This window comes from Pseudorasbora parva, chromosome 4, assembly GCF_024679245.1.
Source record: "Pseudorasbora parva isolate DD20220531a chromosome 4, ASM2467924v1, whole genome shotgun sequence".
NCBI classification, from domain to species: Eukaryota; Metazoa; Chordata; class Actinopteri; order Cypriniformes; family Gobionidae; genus Pseudorasbora; species Pseudorasbora parva.
This window is the reverse complement of record NC_090175.1, coordinates 47,725,349-47,749,137: the sequence shown is the minus strand read 5'-3', so window position 1 is coordinate 47,749,137 and position 23,789 is coordinate 47,725,349. Positions and strand designations below refer to the sequence as shown.

The 23,789-nt window shown below is 37.9% G+C and overlaps 1 protein-coding gene across 4 annotated transcripts in view; it reads right to left on the bottom strand.

The window, feature by feature from the left end:
• dmd (dystrophin) overlaps positions 1-23,413 on the bottom strand; it is a 135,998-nt gene extending 112,585 nt beyond the window's left edge. For all 4 annotated transcript variants that reach the window (XR_010904784.1, XM_067442048.1, XM_067442047.1 and 1 more), the window contains exons 1-7: positions 23,250-23,413; positions 7,466-7,527; positions 5,956-6,048; positions 4,945-5,022; positions 2,998-3,090; positions 1,652-1,824; positions 1,218-1,336 (exon numbers count right to left, since the gene is read on the bottom strand). Coding sequence is in view for 3 of the 4 variants with exons in the window: in XM_067442048.1 (XP_067298149.1) it covers positions 1,218-1,336; positions 1,652-1,824; positions 2,998-3,090; positions 4,945-5,022; positions 5,956-6,048; positions 7,466-7,527; positions 23,250-23,328 (697 nt within the window). In the remaining variant the exon portion in view is untranslated. The remainder of the gene's footprint in view (positions 1-1,217; positions 1,337-1,651; positions 1,825-2,997; positions 3,091-4,944; positions 5,023-5,955; positions 6,049-7,465; positions 7,528-23,249) is intronic.
• Between the last annotated feature and the right edge of the window lie 376 nt (positions 23,414-23,789).

Genomic DNA, 23,789 nt, shown 5'->3' with positions numbered 1-23,789 from the left:
TCACTGACTGTGGGTACTTGACACTGGACTTCAGGCATTTTGGCATTTCCTTCTCCCCAGTCTTCCTCCAGACTCTGGCACCTTGATTTCCCAATGACATGCAAAATTTGATTTCATCCGAAAAAAGTACTCTGGACCACTGAGCAACAGTCCAGTGCTGCTTCTCTGTAGCCCAAAAGTGGCTTGACCTGGGGAATGCGGCACCTGTAGCCCATTTCCTGCACACGCCTGTACACGGGGGCTCTGGATGTTTCTACTCCAGACTCAGTCCACTGCTTCCGCAGGTCCTCCAAGGTCTGGAATCGGTCCTTCCCCACAATCTTCCTCAGGGTCCGGTCACCTTCTCGTTGTGCAGCGTTTTTTGCCACATTTTTTTCCCTCCCACAGACTTCCCACTGAGGTGCCTTGATACAGCACTCTGGGAACAGCCTATTCGTTCAGAAATTTATTTCTGTGTCTTACCCTCTCGCTTGAGGGTGTCAATGATGGCCTTCTGGACAGCAGTCAGGTCGGCAGTCTTACCCATGATTGTGGTTTTGAGTAATGAACCAGGCTGGGAGTATTTAAAAGCCTCAGGAGTCTTTTGCAGGTGCTCAGAGTTAATTACTTGATTTAGATGATTAGGTTAATAGCTCGTTTAGAGAACCTTTTCATGATATGCTAATTTTTTGAGATAGGAATTTTGAGTTTTTTATGAGCTGTATGCCAAAATCATCAGTATTAAAACAATAAAAGACCTGAAATATTTCAGTTGGAGTGCAATGAATCTAAAATATATGAAAGTTTAATCTTTATCATTACATTATGGAAAATAATGAACGTCATCACAATATGCTAATTTTTTGAGAAGGACCTGTATATCCCACCCAGGAACAGGTGCCGTGATGAAGAGATAATCAGAGTTATTCACTTCACCTCTCATAATGTTATGCCTGATTGGTGTATAAACTACAGACATTTTTATGGACTAAGGTCCATAGGAAAGAAACATCATACATATACTATTAATAGAGAACAAGTTTCAAGTGGTACAAGCTCAACTATGAGTTAAACCCCCATAGCATAAATTATGTGATGAAATTCTGTTTTAGGTGTTGATGTAACAAGACATTTCCTCTCTTCCAAAAAAAAAACTAAACTAAAAAAGCTCTGTCTGTATTACTTAGAACAACTTCAAAGGCTAATGTGAACAAGAAGAAGAAAGGAGGAGGTCATACCCTCAGGGTCCAACAGTCGGTCGATGCCTAAACTCTTCTCTGCAACGTTGAAGGCATGATCCAGTCTCTCAATGGCATTATCCTGTTGCTCAACCAAAGTCCAGTTAAACAACTCTGGCCTGGCAAAAAAAAGAAGAAATAAGATACAGCAGATGATGTAATTAATATGAGATATTTAACTTATTTTTCTGTGCACATGCTTGAACTAGCTAAAAGCAGATCGAAGCGGCTGGTTCATTACCCAAATGAACTACATGGAAAATAGAAAAACAATAAGCCATAATCAGCTTCAAAAATTGCTTTAGGCCAAGCTAGTATTCAACCATGCAGTTTATGACCAATGAATATAAAACATTCATTTTAAATTTCATTAGATATGAAGGCAGGGATTTCTGTGATTTTCTAAAAAAAAAGCACCCATAATATAACCGCACCTGTGGCTGTGAATGAGAGCATTGAAGGCAAACCCATCCGTCCAGCTGCTGGAGAAGTTGACCACATTGATGTCTTTGTAGTTTTTAGTGGACTGCCTGACCCAACTTAACAGAATCTTTTCACTGTTGGTCTGCTGTAAGTCTGCCATGACATCTTTCATCACATCCTTAACCTGTGCGGTAAAAGGAGAGGATGCATACATATTATCAGAACACTGACAAAGATAGCAAACATGATAACGCTGATATTTAGAGACAGACTATGCCAGAAACAAAAATATATGATAACACTGAAACACCAATGTATAATGATATTATATATGCTTTTGACACACAAAAGTAAAACTGTACATGTACTGCGCCGTGGTAATACAATTTCAAGATGAATATGATATCAGTCAGTATAATGATGCATATCAAATAACAATTGTTATATCGTGGCTAGGTGTACCACGGTAATACCATGGGATTTGAAATTTGAAATAACTAGGAGTAAATAACAGGTACAAGAAAATAGTAATCAGTCAATGCCATGGTATACACTACCATTCAAAGTTTGGGGTCTGAATGATTTTGAAAGTCTCTTATGCTCAGCAAGGCTGAATTTGCTTAATCAAAAGACAGTAAAACATAAATATTATGAAAATCATTGGTCATCGGTGCCCCGTGATCCTTCAGAAATCACTCTAATATGCTGATTTGCTGCTCAAGAAACATTTATTATTATCAATGTTGAAAGCACTTAATTTTACGCTTAATTTGTACTACTTCACTATCACTTCACTTGATTAATATAATACATCCTTCCTTATAAAGTATTGTATATCAACGATTACCATGTTTTTTTTTTAATGTACCATCATAACACCATTGTAATCTTTGAAATCCCAAGGAGTATGATGTAAATTCCAAGGTACATGAATATGATAATCAGTCAGCATCATAGTATATATGGTAAACAGTTAGCACTGTAATTTAACCATGTGATACCATCACTGTACCGTGGTACTGCAATAGCACCTTTTAACTCAATCTCAATGCTGAAAAGTTACTGAGTCTTAAAGGCCTTTATTGCTATAACCACTGCCAACATAAGCTTACGGCAGAGGACATCAGTAGCTTTGAACATAAACCACAGTAGTGCCACCTTATCAGATGAACAGAAAAAAAACAGAGGAAACGAGTTCCTGTACAGATAAGCACATGACAGTCCACTGCAAATGTGCTACATATAAAATCTTTGATAGACCAACATAATGGATGATAAGGTCCTTTAGTGTTCTACTGCCCTTGAAGGCAACCCAGAAAGATTGTGGGTCTGATTTCGCCATATTGAACTCTCATACCTGCCAGTGGAGAATGATGCTCCAGATGAGCCCCAGGGTCAGTTTATGATTCCCATCTACAATGTCAGCTCCTCCAATGTTCACCAGCTCAACCTAGAAATAGAGCAGATGTTAATGCAAAAAAACTTGATTGCAGATCATTCGACCAGGGCCATGTATTAAGACAGTAAACTGGATTTTGATTTTGTTGACTTTAAAGGGGACCTATTATGCAAAATTCACTTTCACATGGTGTTTGGAAAAATGTGTGTCGGCAGTGTGTGTACACAACCATCCTATAAATATCCACCCACTCCTTTTTCTTTAATCCCCATAAATCATTGTCTCATAATAAGCCGTTTTGCCGTTTCTATGCAATGTGACACTTTCGTTTGGAACACCCCTACAAATGGCGTCCCCTTCCTGAAGTGCCATTAAAGGGTGCAAAAACAGAGGATGGAATTCGCCCTTAGTTTTTTGGCAGAGTATCTGGGGCACGAGCTGTAAAGGCTCTGCCCCTTTCTGGAAAGCGGGGGTAGGGAGCAGCAGCCCATTTGCATTTAAAGATATATGGGGGGAAAACAGCATGTTTTTCCTTCCATTAAAAAAATGAAATAAAATAAAAATCTCCATTTGCAACCTGATGTAAAAAATTATCTTCAGGGTATTTTAAGCTGAAACTTCACAGATATTCTGAGGACACCTGAGACTTACATTAATTCTTAACTCTTTATGCCCTGAAGGCATTTTTACAGTTGTTGTTAGAGATGTTAGAGTGACATACACAAAAGTAAAGACTCATAACTCCAAAACTATAGCAGGGAAAGTCAATAGGTAGGTTATGTTTGATAGAAAACTTTTTAGGAAAAAAAAACATTATATTTGGAAATTCATTCTGAGAAACTGCTGATAAAAGACACAAAAAGAAGTGTGCTCAAGGGAAATTTTTACATATCTTTCTTATTTGCAATAAATCCAGAAGGAAATAAGGTAGGAGAACAATTCTTTTTTGTGAAGTTCCCCTATACATGTGAGCTGCATCTGGATTCAAATTTGTGGTTATAAGGTGATCAAAACTTCCAACATTTAGAACCAAGGTGGCCTTTTTGTTAAGCCCTCGACACAGAGGCATTTTTAATATTGTTGTTCCTCCGTGATGAATAGCTTGTGATTGACTTGTGACAGAATGGATTGTGTTGATTTTGGACTTTCATTCGGGAGCATACCATGTAAATTTATGATCTGTGCATGTTTCACGAAGTTGAAGCATGAATGCCACATGAGAGCTACATTTGATTTTACTTAGCTACATGTGTGCCTGCAGAGTTTTATGTGTTATAACTACATGAGAGAATATCTTTAGATGCAAGTAATAGATTATGGTGAGTGGTCTCTTTTTAATCTGCTGTAAATAATGGTGCCATTTTCCACTATCGGAGCATGTTTCATGAAGTTATCAGAAAAAACGTGACACAAATGCTGCATTCATCTATTATTTACATACGAGTCTTGCTGGGCTTCACGTACAAAAACTCGCTCAAGTTTAGTCAAATCCCAAAACAGTTATGCTTGTATTCTACTCCGTGAGATCTTTCAAATGACATATGACACATGCATGATGTATTTGACATATTACAGAACATAGTACAAAAGTTATTTCATAAATAATGGGAAAAAATATCAACAGTTTGATGGAAAATTACTTCAACCAGATGTTATAATTTGCAATCTTACTTGCATTTTATTTGGTACTTCAAACACATTTTCAAGCTGCCAGGATGTTTCTCTACATTTTATCAAGCAGAGAAGCTTTTATATCAGTGAAATTTATAATTCCCATTACCTTATCAAACTGTAAATTTTACTTCTGCATAGTTTTGTCTAGCATTTATATAAAAAAAAACCTCAAAACATTGAAATTCCAAAAGCTGTGAATGGTAACACAGCCAGTTGAACCAATTAACTCACATTGTTCTTCTGAAGGATCTGCAGGGCCCTGTTAACATTGTTGAGGGAGTGCACTCGAGTGAAACCACGTTCTTTAACCTGCAAATGGGGAATATATCAGTACTGAACTTAGCGCATCCATTGCAAATGAATTCAACCACTTATGCACTCATCCTTGTCAAAATGCTTTGAAACTAGGATTATTTTTTCCTTGATAAAAATAGAACAATGAAAAGTGTCTCAGAATATAACCCAGCAGAGCCAATTAAAGGGATAGTTCACCCAAATACAAAAGTTCTGTCATCATTTTCTCACCCTAATGAAGGGGTGGCCATTATGACCAGAATAGACACATATAGCCTGAATACATATTTTCTTAATTTGTCACCATGAAATCAAAATGGACCATATATTATATATATATATATATATATATATATATATATATATATATATATATATATATATATATATATATATATATATATATATATATATATATATATATATGAAACATTTTATTTTTTAATTTATGTGCCCTTGTAAACTTCAAACAAAATAACTTCCTCTCTCTTTTATAACTTTTCTAATTTTTTGAGGGCGGGACAACCTGTCACTAACATGACATCACAGCAATAGCATACCATACCAATCCAATCAATTCCTGACTCATATATACAGCGCCAAATTTTTTGCCGACATTAATTAAAAAAAGTTTTATATTGCACAAACATGAGCTTGAACTTCTAATTATCTTTCATTAAACCAATTTTAGGTACCCACAAATGTATTACAATTGCAAACAACCATTAGCAATAAACATTCGCCGTATCCGTTCGGCTAAACTCCGAACACATCTTCCCTTTTTAAGAATGACTTCAGTGCCGTTCTTTGTTCTTTTCTCAGAGAAAAGCTTAACTCCAAGTCTTCCAGAGTCTCCTTTGTATTCATGAGTAAATTATGGCAAAATGTGTCCTTTTGGGGTGAACTATTCCTGTAATGAGAATGTTTCAAATTTAAAGATGGACCCACTAGTTCATGGCCAACCAGAATCTCCAGAAGTTCAAGAAGACGTCGGCCATCACACAGATCAGTAAAGAGGTCATCGACAGGGGGTCTTCTTGCCTACAGAATAAACAGAAATTAAACTTTGGGAACATGTATTTAGGACTTTACAGGGTTAATTTACCCAAAAATGAAATTTAGCCCATGATTTACTCATCCTCAAGACCTCCTAGGTGTATATGACAATCTTCTTTCAGACGAATAAAATCGGCATTATATTAAAAATGCCCTGGCTAATCCAAACTTTATTATGGCAGTGACTTGTTTTGTTTCTGAAGTCCATAAAAGTGCATCTGTCCATCATATAACTGCTCCACACGGCTCTGGGGGGTTAATAAAGGCATTTTGAAGCAAAGTGATGTGTTTGTGTAAGAAATATTTAAAACTTTAGAAATTAAAATAACATTTCTGCAATTAACGGACTGCTGTATGCACAGTTTTACAGCGAAAGAGTAGCCCGTGAACCCTTGACACATGGGTACATGGGTATTGACGAATGCAGAATGATTTTTTTTTTTTTTTACACAAACACATCGTTTCACATCAGAAGGCCTTTATTATCCTCCCAGAGCCATGTGGAGCAGTTATATGATGGATGCACTTTTATGGACTTCAAAACAAGCCAACAGTTCACTGCTATAATAAAGCAAAATACAGGACTTTTTAATACAACTCCAATTTTATTAGTCTGAAAGGAGAATGTCATATACACCTAGAATGACTTGAGGGTGAGCAAATCAGGGGCTAATTTTCCTTTTTGGGTGAACTATACCTTTGATATACTAAATATGCAGAAATTAGTTGTCTATGAAGCATGCCCAGTATTTAAAAGTGGAGTATTTATATGTGTATACTATCCAAAATAAAGGAGAATGACAAGACAAGACTTTTAGTTTTGGTTATTTGCAGGGAAAAAAATAGAGACATTCTCTGAGGTTTTTTTCCCCCCACAGCTTTGCCTTGAAGCAAACACATCTCTCTGAGTTTGAAGGACAAAGAACTGACTGTCCTTCCTCTGTTAACATACTGTAAAAGGATGCTTACAGAGTTACAAAGAGAACGCAAAAACCTCTGTTTTGAAATGACTTACCTCGAAGCGTGGAACTTCGAACAAACAAATCTAAAGCACATATTCAAGCATTCACACTCACATCCTGACAGATGAAGGTTAGTGACGAGACTTTATGTGAGCGTGAATCTTAACTTTCAACCTTAAGTTCAAGACCATGTGCAAGTGTGAATCTTAACTTTTAACCTTGATATCAAGCTGTCTACCTTGTCTCCTCATCCACCCACCATGTAGTAGGTGGATGAATAACAGCATGTCAGCTTATACACCTATAACATGCTTTTCCAGACTGCAACAACAGAAATGCAAGATTTCTCTGAAAAATCGCAATATAAAAGATTGTCTGAATCGGTTAGTGATTCAGTGTTACTTCAACACATGATAAAAACAAAACTCAAGTCACATTACCTTAGCAAACTGTGAGTTTATCCATTTCGTGAAGGTTTTCTTTTGAACATCTTCTCTTTCATCTGAAAACGAGAGAGATCAGTCAATACTGTCCAGTTAAGGTTCAACTCTTACAATTTAATTGTGTGTCATATCAAACAAATCCTAGTCCTTTAATTTCTTAAGAAATGTAAAGCTCCAAAACTATATAGAATATATCTTAATAAGAATAAAAGGGTCCACTGTGATCAATAGGAAATATTCACTACATTTGATATGAGGAAGGTTAAATACAAAGAGACTATGAGAAGAGAGACCTGAGAGGGTTTGGGGGTATATACAGATCAATGGTTAGCTGGCATTCAAAAGGAGATTACTTCTGAGAGACTAAGGGTGAAGATCAAGCAAGCCTTACAAACACAATAACGGAATAAAGTGAAAGATTGACCAGAAAAGCCAAAAAACCTGCTTAATTCCTCTAGGATTCCCATTCACTTCCAAAACATTTAATACAAGGTTTGGCGATAACAAATGGCAAAAGAGGAAAAATCGAGAACCCAGGAAACGAAACAAACCAAACCATTTGGTTAGCCTTACTTAGATCCGTGAATGAAAGCAAATAAAAAGTCACTCTTGCATGTGCAACGAAATTGAAAGAAATGTCGGGTGTTGGGAACATTAAAAATCAATCAGTACAAAGAACATTTAGCTTTCATATCACATTAAAAGCTTGTGTTGTTCCCTTCTCTAATATTCTCCAATTGCTTTGATTCAGATCTCTGTGCTCTACCCTCTCGGCTTGCTTGGGTTTGAGACTGATTACAAAAGCGTAATTCTTATCTAGGGGCCCTGATGATATTAAAGCGAGAGTTCACCACTATAATGAAAATTCTGTCATCTTTTCTCTTCCTCGCATGGGGCACAAAAGCAATTATCTAGCCAAAGCCGTCCCTATTCTGCATCTACTTTCATTGGAAATAAAGAGCAGCTTGGACATTCTGCTAAATAACTCCTTTTGTGCTCCATGCAAGAAATAATGTCTTGGCAGAATGGACATATTTGGGCAAACCATCTCTGCAAAACCTTTCAGAATCATTAAGAATTATTAAGAAATGTGTTGATATTTCCTAATGCACAGAAAGCACTTGGTGGTGAATCACAAGCTTTCCAGAGTCAGCGTGGATGACAGCATTTTCATGCATAATTGATTTTAAGCTTCCAGTTGTTTTTGCCACCATCGCAATAATCATCATGAAATGGGTAGTTTCAGTTCATTGTTCCCATTGGTCAGCCAACACTTCAGCTGAAGGTATAATCACAGTAGCATGGCTCAGATTCGTTTCAAGCCTGACTGCACCACGTCATGCTTATAATCACAACACACACACTCTATTATAATCGCAATAAGCACACACTGCTCGGCTAACAAAAAGTTTTACACATTATTTACTTTTCTATTTACATTTCTTTCTACAAATTTGCTGATAAAGAACACCATGCATTTTTATAAAAAATAAAAAAAAACATTTTTGTAATCAGCTACTTCAAATAGCCCCTCTTTTCTCATCCAAAAACATAAGTTATTTCATTCAGACCACATTTTCGTTTCTGGAAAGCAATGCCATTCACCAAGGCTAATTTGAGTTCTTGCTGTAGAGAAGAATGACTTGTAAAAGTCATCTCAACACTGAAAAAAGGAGCAATTGAGAGCTATTCTTATCGCAGATCAATAATTTCTGGAGCAAATCAGATATCTCTTAACGCTCCATAATGGCAAAAGTCATTCCTTAACTTGATTAACACAATCCGCTTCAATTAGTCTGTCAACCCCCTTGACAAAATGCTCAGAAGAATACAGCAGCACCACACAAAGGAAAAGCTGATTATTGTAAGTATTTTGTTGCTGAGGGAACCTTCGCATTATCTTACAGTATTACTGCTATTGATCTACAAAGCTCTAAATCAGCTGCTTTTAAAAGCTTAGAATTTGACAGGGAAATTATATTTCTGCCTTCTCCAGGTTCAGAAACACAACAGGGTAGACGACTTCCCGCAGTGTCTATTCACAAAATGCCTAAACTTTAAGACGCAATTCATTGTCACATTGCCAATTTCTAAGAGAAAAAGAAAGCATTTTAGTTGGTCGGATGACTCATTTGCTACTAAACAAAAACTAATCTGCAATGCACTGTACACAGTCATTACATGAATGCGTTAATTCACCCAAAAATTGTTGTTGTTTTTATATTACCTTTCTTGCAGTGTGTAATATAACTATTTGTAAATGTAATAGTTCTCCAATAAATTAAGCCATTGCCTCCAATAAGACAGAATGGATTCTTAACTGCCGAAATGAGTCAAATCTCACTCCCCTACCTATGTAACAATGAAACTAATTTACATAACGCCAGCCTATGGTCGTCATTGGCTGACCATGAATGACAGCTAATTCGACCTGCCCTCAAACACTAGCTGCAGTAGGTTCAAATTGTGGACATGTCGAAAAGGTGCTGTTATCAGTGCTGCAAATCCGCGTTGCATGCACTTCAAAAGGATGAGGACTCGCGCTGGATTTCAGAGATTTCACATGAAATATAGGAACACATTTTGGAGGGCAAAACAAGGCTTTCCTCCATTGCCCACCAGTCATTTTCACCAGGGTTGGAGGAAGTTCTAATGTAGTATGAGAGTGATATTAAAATATCAAATTCAATAAATACCTTATTGATTATGCATACATGTACATGCTAGCAAATGAACACAGAATATTACTGCAACACAAGGTTTCTCGTTAAGTGTTTTTTCCATTCGAAAACCATAATAAAGAAAACACATTGTGTTCATATTCTTGGCTCATCTACTCACCTGTATATCTTAAAAAGGAGTAAACTGAATTTGATATTTTAATAATCACTGCTTTAATACATTAAGGCTCTTTAAGGGTGGGTTGCATTAAAAAGGGTTCATTAGCCTGGCGTCGGTTTACCCTCCACTTGTGCTGCTCGATCAGCCCTTTAATTCTTAGAAATTAAGTGGTGCAACAACTCAATTTCAAATAAAACCCAGATCAACAAACCCTAAATAAACGTTAAAATATGCTTAACTTAATCCTCATAAGTGCAACCCACCCTAAGTGTTTTTCAGGTTAAGCATTCTAGAGATTGAAATACTGCAGCAGGTGCTGTATATTGATAAAAGTGCCCACAACTTGCCTCTTGTTCACTCACACACACACGCGCACACACGTGCGCGCACACACACACACACACACACACACACACACACACACACACACACACACACACACACACACACACACACACACACACACATATATATATATATATACAAATACATTGTTTTATTTTTTTAAATGGCTTGTGCTGCAGTTCTATGGCTCTGCGACTGAAACCTATGAATTGATAAAACCAAGGCCATTTTGTACCACTCTGTAACAAGCGCTGAGGAAACCTCCAGAGCTGAAATTCAGATATGGTAACGGACGTTTCGTTTCCAACTTGCTGCAAGCAGTAAAACAATCACAACAGACTGGGCCATTTGACCAATCAGAGTAGAGCAACCTTTACCGAAATGGGGGTGGGGTTTAGAGAGACCGAATCTTCGAACAAACTGTTTTAAGACTCTTTGAGAAATGAGGTGATGTGGATGTGCAATGTATATTATGAGAAAATTTACACTTTTTTAACCTTTTATGAGAGTAAATAGATTTTAGCTGACCTCCAAAACAAAATTAGCATTCGTAACCTTTAAAATAGCATGTAGAGGAACTTTAAAATGCTATCCTTATATACTCACCCACCCTTGTGGCATTTCATACCATGTCTTTCCCCCCCATTTAACATCCAAGCCAAAGTCGATCAGAAAGTCAGAGCTGTTCTCAAAATAAGCACCATAAAAGTGGTCCATATGACTGGTATGACTGGTGATATCCTATATTTCAAGTCTTCTGAAGCCATACAATAACTTTATGTGAGAAACAGCTGTGGCCACCGTTTACTTTCATTACATGGAAGAGAGCAGAAGGACATTTGGCTATAAATAACTCCTTTTGTGTTCCAGGGAAGAAATAAATGGGTTTCTAAAGACTTGAGGGTGAGTAAATGATGGCAGAATATTTAAGTTCATTTAGATGTCAGCAACTTAAGAGCATGTTTGGTTACCTGACACAACATCTTTCATAGAGCGCTCTCAATGAATTATAGCTTTATGCAAAAGAGTGTGAACAAACATCTGTCAACAAATAAAGGTGTTAAACTCGTTGCTTGACGTCCTTCTGTCACAATGTGCAATCAACAGCCCATAATAGTTGTTTTTGCCTGGTTGTGACAATTACCATTTCTAAAACATCCAGATAATTATGGTCTGAAATGAAAAGGAATTTAGCCTTGGCTTTGCAGGTGATAATAGTAAGTGTTTAAATAAAGTGAACACAAATGTTTTAAGCAATATCCAAACCAAAACAAATGTTGATAAAAATGATTAATTTGAAAATGTAATTGGAAATTATAATACACACACACACACACACATTATATATATATATAGCCTATAATTAAACTGTACCTATTATGCTATTTTAAAGGTTCCTAATTTTGTTCTCTCCTACAATAGAATTACATGCATCCAAGGTCAAAAAACTCTTATTTTTCGCATAATATGCATTGCACATCACATCATTTCTCAAAGAATTTGAAACAATTCGTTTGAAGATTCAGTATCTCTAAACCCCTTCTTTCCACACGCTGAATCGGCATACAGGCGGCCCAGTCCTTTGTGATTGGCTGCAGTGGCATAAAGCATGCAAGAACCAATGAGTTTTCTTCTAGTGTGTTACGCAGCACATTTGAGCTTCCACAAGAACCAATGAGGTTCATTCTTGTGTGTTACGCAGCACATTTGAGCTTCCACAAGAACCAATGAGGTTCATTCTTGTGTGTTATGCAGTAGAGTGCGGATCGAGCCGCATTTTTCAGTCCGAGCCCGGCCCGGCCCGCGTCCGACAGAGCAGTAACCGAACCCAACCCGAGCCCGACAGGCATTAAAATATTTATGTCTGAGCCCGACCGGAGCCCGACAGTTAAAATCTATTTTTTCCCTCATATACTAATGACACGTACGTTTGTTTGTGTGGAAAGCCCGCTTTTATTAAGCAACTGTAGGAAGGCATTCTGAAATGTTTACGAGCGCATCAGCACGCGCAAGGGGCATCAAACGTTACACAGAGCCCAATCAAATAGCCAACTGAAATTAAATGAACAAAGGTCTGCTGAAAATGGCCCAAACTAACAGAACAAAGCATTAACGTAACACAATTGAAATGCTTATTGAAACGAAAGTCATATTACCAATTTTCTCAAACTGTATGGTTCCTAAACTGCAACATGGGATCTATTTACATAATCTATCCATCAAAGTTTAGGCTAATCGAGGTTTTATGCAGAAAAAGGATTGCATCAACTGTGGATGGCTTCAAGGCTGTCCTGCTGCCAGCAGTGCTGAAGTTGCGCTCACTGGAATGACAAGGATGCCGCGGGCAATATGTACGCACATGTTGCGAGTTGTTGTCACGGCGACAAACTAATTTTCGCATGCAGGAAGACGGATTTTAGGGTAATATTTTACATTTATTTTAATCACAAAAACAAACCATTGCATCAAGTTAAACAGGCCCATTGGCTACTTGCATAATAAGCAGTTTTAAATTTAAACGGTTCAATTCCTTATCGCGCTGACGTGACCGAGCCCGACCCGAACCCGAACGTCATTTCTAAATATCTGTCCGAACCCCGTATCCTTCCTCTATTACGCAGCACATTTGAGCTTCCACAAGAACCAATGAGGTTCATTATTGAGTGTTAAGCAGCACATTTGAGCTTCCACAAGAACCAATGAGGTTCATTATTGTGTTACGCAGCACATTTGAGCTTCCACAAGAACCAATGAGGTTCATTATTGAGTGTTAAGCAGCACATTTGAGCTTCCACAAGAACCAATGAGGTTCATTCTTGTGTTACGCAGCACATTTGAGTTTCCACAAAAACCAATGAGGTTTGTTCATTGTCGTGTTACGCAGCACATTTGAGCTTCAGACAGAACCAATGAGGTTTATTCTTGTGTTTACACAGCAGTTTGAGTTTCTGCAAGAACCAATGAGGTTCATTCTCGTGTGTTATTCAGCATGTTTGTGCTTCCATGAAAACCTATTTATCATATAAAGCGATCGTGTCTCTTCAGAAAATGTTTACTAAACTGCTAAATTCATAGTTTAACTGGACTTTTTCAACCGTCAAAGTGGTAATTGCGTAGCTGTCAATCAATAGAGGGACAGAAATCTCAGATTTCATTAAAAAAAAAAAAAAATCTTCATTTGTGTTTTGAAGATGAACAAAAGTCTTGCGGGTTTGGAACAACATGAGGGTGAGTAGGCTACATGACAGAATTTGCATTGTTGGTTGAACTATCCCTTTAAACATCCCAGGTTGAATTCTTAGAATGCAGATCAGTCGATAAAATTAGACAACTGGAATAAAGTATAAATGCATGCATGAATTTAGGAACTAATATGATTAATAGAGTATATAGATTTTCTTTAATATAGAAATGTTTTGGGGGCTAAAAATAGCATCAAATGATTGTGTCTAAGGAAATGATTGGAAGACAAAGTATTAAATAAATAAATGAACCTATAGAGCCCGGTCTGAAAGACAGAAAAATGTGTGCAGACAGACAGGAGAATGAAAGCATTGCTTGCCATTGATCGGAGGCGTGACTCTAGGCAGGTGGCAGCTGCTGCTGGATTATATCCGCCCTTGTGCAAATAGGATGATGGGGTGACGGGCTTGAGCCGAAGCTAACGGGCAAATACAAAGACGCTGGACGCACACACCTGCTTTTAGCCGCCTAATCTCAGCACACACATCCGAGGGAAGACTGTATTCACAGATTACAGCCATACGCTTTCCACCACAGTCACCCAGGTTCATTTTTTTCCTGACAATTTAAAAGCGCGAGCCCAAATGTTTCGATGAGACTGGAAACACTCAGCGTGTCTTTATGACAACCGCGCGTGATTGAACTGCGTGTAGTTTAACAGCCACGACTGCCACCAAACTTTCTCTCACATATTCGTCTATAAAATCACGACTGATTACAAAGTGCGCACATTTAACGATCTCCCGGCGGAGTATGGAAGAGACAACAATGAAAGACGCCCGTGCACGCTTAATTAACATTAAAACTAAATTGTCCGTGCATGAGAACAGATCCCTTCATAGATAAGACGCACCCGGTTAGAGGATCTATTGTTAAATCTGGTTAAACCTTACGTGACATGCCGTAATAAAAGCCGTCAACATCCTAACAATCACCTCACACTGGAAGAGTATTTCAGTATGATGATTCAGTCTTACCTAAATGAGGATTTTACACCATAACAAACGCAACTATTTCCTCCGTAATGGCTTTAAGAGTCGCAGGCAGCCGGGTTTGTGATGTGTATCCGTTACCTGTGTATATAAACACAGCGAGCGCAGTTTGATTATCCGGTTCCCTTGCTGTTAAACAGACTCGTCCATGCCTAAAGCCGTAGATGATTTGGTGAAGGAACTGTGGGTGGACACTTTGCCGCTTTATTTTGTCGTACTCCCTCACTTGGGTGCAGTTATAGCCCTGCTGTGATCCGTTGATACCGGCAGGTGTAGCGGTGCTCTGCTCTGCTCTGGCATGCGGGCTGATTGACTACAGCTCTACCTAACGGGGAACGATAGTTCGCCACAGGGATCGATACCACATGGATACTTTATTTAACTTGTTTATTCTACAATGGAGGCTAATTACTTACGCGACCAAGGGTGCCAACAATAATTAATACATTTCCGTTCGAGTTCCTTATATTTCCTTAAGCAGGAAAGTTAGATTACAAGTTGGTCAGGGCACAAATTGTCACCAAGCAGTAAATAGACGCTCGCGACGCGAACTGATATCGCGGTAACCATAGCAACACTAGGGCGCACGAGCACTTTTGTTCAGGAACCCATAACACAAGTATAAAAACATATAACATCGCATGTTGCAAACATATCACAAAACGTTTGAGTGTTTGTTTTAAAATCTTTAAATTGAAAATTCTGTCATCATTTAGGCTACTCGCCCTCAAGTTGTCCCAAACCAAACCTGTATGAATTTCTTTCTTCTGCTGAACACAAAAGAAGATATTTTGAAGAATAACCAAACAGTTGATGTGCCCCATTGACTTCCATAGTATTTTTGATTACTTAGTTAAAGGGTTAGTTCACCGAAAAATTAAAATAGCCCATGATTTAAGTAACTCTCAAGTAATGTATATGACATTGATCTGTCAGAGGAATAGGAGATATTAAAATGTCCTGACTCTTCTAGGCTATATAATGGCAGTGACTTGTTGCCTTGTTTATAAAGCCCATAAAAGTGCATCTATCCATCATATAACTGCTCCACACGGCTCTGGGGGGTTAATAAAGGCCTTCTGAAGCCTAGTGGTTTATGTATGAAAAATAACCATCTGCAGTGGAAAGCCTTATACGCAATTCGACTTGCGGCAAAAGAGTAACCCCTGACACGATGTTTAGGAGCATCGAAGCTTTGACATCTCTTGCGAACAGGGCTAGATAACTAACTCAAGCCCCTCTTCTCTTATATTGAAATCCTCTGCCATTTCTCTTAAAAAAAAAATTCTCATTTTAGACACTCATTCAGTGTTTTGTTTTGCTCCATCCTCTGCGCTCCTGTGTACGTCAATACACATCACCGTCAATCAACTGTATAGCAATCCGCCAGAAGTTAATTATTTTAGTCTATAACGTTTTAAGGATATTTTTTCTTACACAAACCTGCCACGTCGCTTCAGAAGGCCTTCATTAACACACCGGAGCCGTAAACCATGAACTAATTTTCATTTTTGGATGAACTAACCCGTTAATGATTAGTTAACAAGGGTGCCTAAATACAATTTGGTTCGCTGGAGACCAAATGGGAAACAATACTTTTGAAAATCAATGAAAAAGAACCGTGAAAGTCATTGTACCCAATCACCCCCCTTAATAATGCGTATTAATGTGAAATCATTTTCTGGAGCCTCTTTAAGCCTCTCTTAAACACTGTTAAGAGCCTAAGAGTTTACTGCGGTGTCCTTTTCGACTCCTGTAATATGCTTGTGGTCTATTAAAAATGGATGAATTCAATACAATGGTCTGGAATGGGCAATTTCATGTTGACGTTGAGATTTTGTGCAGCTAGTGGGCACATCACACATAAAATCACAGGACTCACAACATCACCATGCCATCTGTACACATCTGACAGAGAAATCCTAAATAAGTAACTGTCTGTGCTTTTAATACATTCTTGTGAGATTTTTCTACTCTGAAATGATCCCTCTGCTCAAAAAAATTGCATTCTCTTTTGTATTATCTCTTTGAGCGTTGTGGTAGAGAAAAATCTTGCAGAACATGACCATACTTGTTCAAAAAATATATCTATATGACCTCATCAGTAGTTCTTTTTCTAAATGTAATATGTTTGGGACACAAAATGGTTGTATATTTTTTCTACACAATTTTGCCCTGCCAAATGTTCAACAGAAGCAGGTAGAAATAACACTTGAATCCAACTCAGCGGACAATCAGAACATTCAAAATACAGGCCAGTGTCTTTGAGAAAAGGGCTATGTTCATTCAAACAGTTTAACATTTATTCATAGCCTACATAAATAGACATCCTATGCTTCTGGACTACATGCGCAGTATTTCCATTTTAAGTAGACATACTAGTTGTCATTTGAATTTTTTAAATGCCAACCAGGGGTGTAGATCTCATTTCAATGTCATTTTTCTTCACCCCTGATGCCAACCATTGCTTATGTATTTGATGAATAAATGCAGAAAAGAGTGAACAGCAAATGTCATAAAAGCCTCCAGGGCTTTAAAACACACCCTGATAGAGTGCAGTAGACACCTGATGTTTCTAAAGTAATATATATATATATTTTAATCCAAAACTTTTGCATTTGTATCTGTTCACTCCAGACTGTAAAGTGAGAAGATACTGGAGACTCCCTTGAGGATTCCTCAGAATGCCACCCATGGTGGCATACAAAAAAGTAACTTATAAATAAATAAAATACATGTTTGGTATGTTTCAAATGAGTCCTTGTTTTTTTTTGTTTTTTTACATTCATCTCATTAATATATTTAAGTTAATTGAGATTCAAAGAACAAAAATGACAAGCAACAAACTATAAATATAAAACAATACTTATTACAATTTACTTTACCATGTGGGAAAACATTCAAAGTTTACTCAATTTAAAGTTTGTTCTGGCAATAACTCAAGAGATGGTCAACTGTTCCTCCCAATCATAAAAAAGGCTTGAAATAGACATTTCTTGAGAATACAACAGGGTACTGAGGCTCCTTTAGTTTTAACAGTGTATGCTTCTCTGGTTACGTAATGAAAAAATGATCAGAGGTCTCCAGTGACTGAGTTTGCAGAGAGATAGAGAGATTTAAAGGAGATCTGAATGCTGTTTTAAGTAGAACTTGCTCAACACTGCCTTACAGTGGCTGCTTGTACAGAATTATATCTACTGTATATATATTCCCATTAAAGCCAAAAATAGAAACACCAGAATACTACTGACTGTCCCTGGGAGACAAGCAGAAAAGGCTAACAACAAATCCTGCCCCACATCAACAAGGAAAAAAAGCATTTTAATATTATAATTTCCCAGTAATATAAATGTTTTGACAGCTAGTATAAAATGCTTTATACTCTTTGATAAAATGTGCTCTCTAGAGTACGTGAAGCAGAAACCGCACTAAGTTATTTAGAGAATTTCTTAAATCTTTTGAGGCAGAATATTCTATGGCAGATGTCAACACGTCAGTCACTCCTGCATGCCTTATATAGTGGTATTTAACACAAAAAAGGGGCCCTAGATTGGATACTGTGAGCTGAAGATAGAGTTGCAACCTCAAATTCTCCCAGGAGTCGAACTGTCTCGCCCAACTGTAAAAATGCCACTGAATACCAGGAGCCTCAGAAGGGTACAGCAACGCATTTAAACAATTATAAACACAAACCTAATAACTTTAAAATGCTCACACATTTAAAAATAGACAAGTGTTCTAATCAGGGTTATAGGCAGAGGTGTAGTGGTAAAAAAAGAGGTGGGTAAACTATAAATTCTGGGTGACTGCATCGTGGTCACGGTAAGGTGGGCCACTGCCTACCGGTGTATGCAGCCCGATCTCACGGCAATTCGTACTAATACGAGGTGGCTAATATGAGCACGTATGAGAGAACACACTAGAAGATATTCACATTAAACAAGCTGGAATCAAAGAATTTGACTGTTGTCTTAAAAAATTACTTAAGCCGACTAATCGATTATCAAAATAGTTGTCGATTTCAGTTTTTGCCAATTGCTAATGAGGCAGGTGTAGATTAACGACAGAAGGATGAATTTGGTGCCACATATTTTAATTTAAAGAAAACTCAGTTTCTGTAATCAACAGAAGAAAGACAATATAAGTTGGACTGTAGTTTCCACAAGTGTAGCCTAATGGCTGCCGACATTAACAGACAATTTTGCTAAACTATAAAAACAATAAAACCAAAAATGTTCTATTTGAACACAAAATACACTGCATCATTACAGCTTTTTTACAGGGTTTCGACATGCTCTCTACATTAAACCAGCTGCATGTGATTAATTAATATCACAACAATGTCCAGAGTGCCTCTTTGTCCACTTGAAAAGTGATTGAAAAGTGTCACAAGCTGATTAAATGTACTACAAATGGATAATTGTCATTTTGAAAATTTCTGGATATCCATTTTTGAATCTTGGTTGCGTGTCGTTCATGAATGATTCGTTCAATTTGAACAAATCTTTAATATGACTCAGGACTACCGAGTTGTCTCAGAGAGTGATTTGTTCATTTTGAACGAATCTTTAATATGACTCGGGACTACCGAGTTGTCTCAGAGAGTGATTCGTTCACTTTGTTTTGACTGCACGTGCGCATTACGCAACATATGGGTTCTGATTGTTCTGATTCTGAATCGACAGGTGAGATCCGAGTCTTTTGTTCTTCCTGTCAGTCCCATAGAGACGGGAAGAGAAAAGATTGGTTCATTTTGCTGAACGAGACTCAAAGATCCGAGTCAGTAAAATGATCCGAACTTCCCACTACTCTCACTGACAGTTGCAGCACGATATGAAAGACAACCAATGAAAATGAACAATATGAAACTAAAACGACACAAGCTTAATTTAAAATGGCTTAGGAACTGTAGGCTATTTAGAAGTGGATAAACTCTATTTAGAGGTGGATAAACGCACTCTGGAGGTGGGTAAACGCTATTTCTGAATTTTGGGAGGTGCGTAAACGGCGTTTACGTGCGTTTAGCCTCCACTACATCCCTGGTTATAGGAGAACTTGCTTAATATCAAAAGACAAAACAAATAAGAATAAATAATTTCATAAATAAGAATCCAGATTTTAGATGCAGCAAATGAGGCCTGTGTTTACTTTTATTTTTATGATATTATTATATCCCCTTAGTGGACAATCTCACTCAGTCCCTTAGCCAACATTCGGAGGAGATTTGTCCTGGAGCAATACATGCTTTCGGTCAGGGGTCCCGAATCTCGGTCCTGGAGGGCCACTGTCCTGCAGAGCTAATCAATGCCTTTATAGGTGTTTCAGGTGTGTTTGATCGGGGTTGGAGCTAAACTGTGCAGGACAGTGGCCCTCCAGGACCGAGATTAGGGACCCCTGCTTTAGGTGCTGTTGGATCACAAGTATTGAAAAACAGTTTTCCAGGCTTAGAAGTTGACATCAGGAAGGCCAAGCAGTTTTTGAGGTCAGCTTCAATCTGTTTTGCCCAGGTTTTCTTGGGTGCCATTAGTTGGACCTTACATTTCACAGGTCGCTGCCGCCAGAGCTGTCAGTAAGATAGATGTCATTTGTTCATTCAGGATATGCTACCAAACCACTGTTGTCTGCACTTTTTGATTAGTTCTTCAACTATTGGTTTCTGGCATGGAAGGCATGCGCACAAACAAGTATGCAGCATCTGTTACTAGTTCACTGTTTGAGGACAGGGGAGTGAGGTTTACTCACACAGCTCTTACTAGCACGCCTCTGTTACACTCATCCCCCAAACATCACTCCCTTCCAGGTTACGGCACTAATGTAACCCCTCCGGATCTACTCGCACCGCTCTGAGCTGGGTTCAAACCGCCGCGGGAGGCGTGCATGCTAACAAGGATGCTAAGAACTACGTTAAAGACTGCGGTCTCTAGCGTCTGTCGCTAGTTCACCTCTTGGGGCCAGGGTAGTGAGTTTTACTCGCTTTTACTTTTCACTCCTTTACACTCACCCACCTAAACCTCACTCCCATCGGGGTCATGGCACCAATTTTAACCCTCCGGTTCTACTCACTGCTCCGGGCAGGATTCAAACCAGCATTTCCAGAAAAAAAACACATACCAAGGAACCCCAGAGAGTGAAACTTGATTACTGCTAAAAGGTTATGTTACAATTTATTTTACTGTGTCTGTTACACATTTTACATGCATTTACTATAGTAATAACAGTAAATTGTGCATCACTCTGAAGGGGTCTATTCTGCGATAACCGACTGGGTGTACATTATCCTGCTTGTTACGCAGCTACTTGTCTCAAGTAAATTAGACACCAAATATTGTCGAGTTTAGATATTTTATTAGCTCTTACGCAAAGCTTCAGCGAAGAAAAACAGTTCCAGACTACTTTAAGCCTTTATCCATTGCAGAAAAGATGCATTTTTTGTTGATGCATGTTGGAATTAATGCTGAAAGGGACAGTTCACCCATAAGTGGAAATTAATAGTTGTAGCTTTGTTTTTGAAGTCCATAAAAAAAAAAGGCATCCGTCCATCAAATAACATGCTTCACATGGGGGCTTCTGAAGCGAATCGCTCCATTTGTCGGACAAAATCCCTTAATTAACCCCCCGGAGCCGTGTGGAGCACGTTATTTGACGGACAGAGGCATTTTTTATGGACTTCAAAAACAGTTAAATCTACTGCCATTAAAATGCTTGGATTAGCCAGGACTTTTTTATACAACTCAGATTTTATTCGTCTGAAAGAAGAATGTCATATACACCTAGGATGACTCGAGGGTGAAGAAATCATGAATAAAACACCTTGAAGTCTTCATCCATTGTAACCCGTTGTGGTTAAGTGTTTCGATGGCACCAGACAGTCAACGACTGCGGAGTGAAACCTTAAATGTATAGGTAGTACTGGTCAAGAGAACTCGTAGTACCCGGATGAGCGGTGTGTTATTCAACTTTGGTGGTTGTTATCTGGGAATAACATACCGCTGGAATGCACAATCGACTAATCAGAATCAAGTATTCCACAGCGTCGTGTAATAGTAATTAATATTACTCAGTAGCAGTACGTACTTGTATAATTACACTAACAAGGGCACCTTACAGTAAAGGGTTACACTTTATTTTAAGATGTCTTTGTTACCTTGTAATTATATACTAATTATTGAGTATATTAAGTAACCACATTCTTACTATAGGGTTAGGATTAGGGTTTGGTTTAGGGTTAGTTGCTTGTAATTATGTAAACTGTATATATATTAATATAGGAGCTACATGTTATATTTGTAACAATGACACTGTAAAAAAAAGTGTAACCAAATGTTTCTGGCAAAACCCAACAACCATTAAATAACCAGTGTATGACAAGATGTATCACAGATACCAGATGTTTTCTATTAAAGCTCTGATCTCAGAGGTTTACTGTACTGTTTGTGTCCTCTGGCTGATCATCAAGCTGTTGACTCATTTAGCTACTTTCCCCTAACTTTCACTGCTGATCATAAACACACTCACATGAAAACAGAAGAAAGTCTCTTACAAAACAACCAAAAAAGCCAACAACAACATGGCAAAATCTCAAAGACTGAAACCCAACACCAGGCAGCTGCAACTATTTCAAGCTCTTTAAGACCTGTCCTATTTCCACCAGAGAGCATTTATAGATCACTCATGATCCCTACTGAATACTGGATGACAGTGATGAAAAAAAATAGATATGAACTCACTCAGGGTGGAGCACAGGCCAGAAATTAGATTTTAAAGAGGATTGTTCAAAATGGTTCATATTATATGTCTGATCTGCGTTACAAAATGATGAATATTATATGATGAATATAATGCCGTATTATTTTCCACCAACAAATGTGATCAAATGTGTCATTTAGACTGTGGCTAGGAGTGCAATAACAAATCGTAGTGATTATGATTTAGAAATATATTGGTTACACTTTATTTCAATGGTCCACTTTAGACATTCTACTATCTATAAGAAATTTTGCAATTGTTGCAATCTTGGAAATTTTGCACTTTATCAACTAACTATTATTAGAGTATTAGTAGCCTGTTAGGTTAAGGTTAGGTAGAGTTCAGGTTAGTAGAATAAGCTGACATGTAGTTGCAAAGTTACTTATAGTAGAATGACTAAAGTGGACCATCGAAATAAAGAAGCAGATGGTCTACTAATACTCTAATAAAAGTTAGTTGACGTAGTTGCAAAGTTACATGTAGTTTATGGAATGTCTGTTGGGGAAACATCAATATAAAGTATTACCAATATTTATAAGATACGGTTTTATTAAACATATTCAAATGCATTTACAGGACATAAGACTTCCCTGTAAACAAATAATTTCTCCTACCTGATCGAGTTTTTATGATTTCTCCAAATTCATCCTCAAAACCCTCCTCCAATTGGTCCTGGCTCCCTGCTTCAGCCATGACATAAGATCCAAACTGCCGTTGAATCTTTTAATCCTGTAATTTTATGAACAGAAAGAGGAAAGAGACACCAAGACCCCTCCAATGACGGGAATCACTGCCCTCTGAGCAAACCGAAATTTTTGTGAATGACACAGGGACGAGACTGTCTGTGGACTGTTATGATAGGGGGAAACGAGCTGTCAAGGCATCCAGAGAAGCAGAGACAGGTGGCAAACTCTACTCGCCTTAAAATAGAGTTGGTATGAAGGCCTGCTTTATTTTACTCTCCCACAAATACAGATTTAAAGGATCAACAACCATACCATTTGACAACAAATTACCAATAAATGCTCTAGTAAAAAACTCAAGTTCACAATTTTATCAAGCGTGATAGCCTACACTTAATTACAGCGAGAGTCTCTCCGGAGCAATCTGGGGTTAAGTGTCTCGTCCAAAAGCTCAATGGTTATAGCTCACAG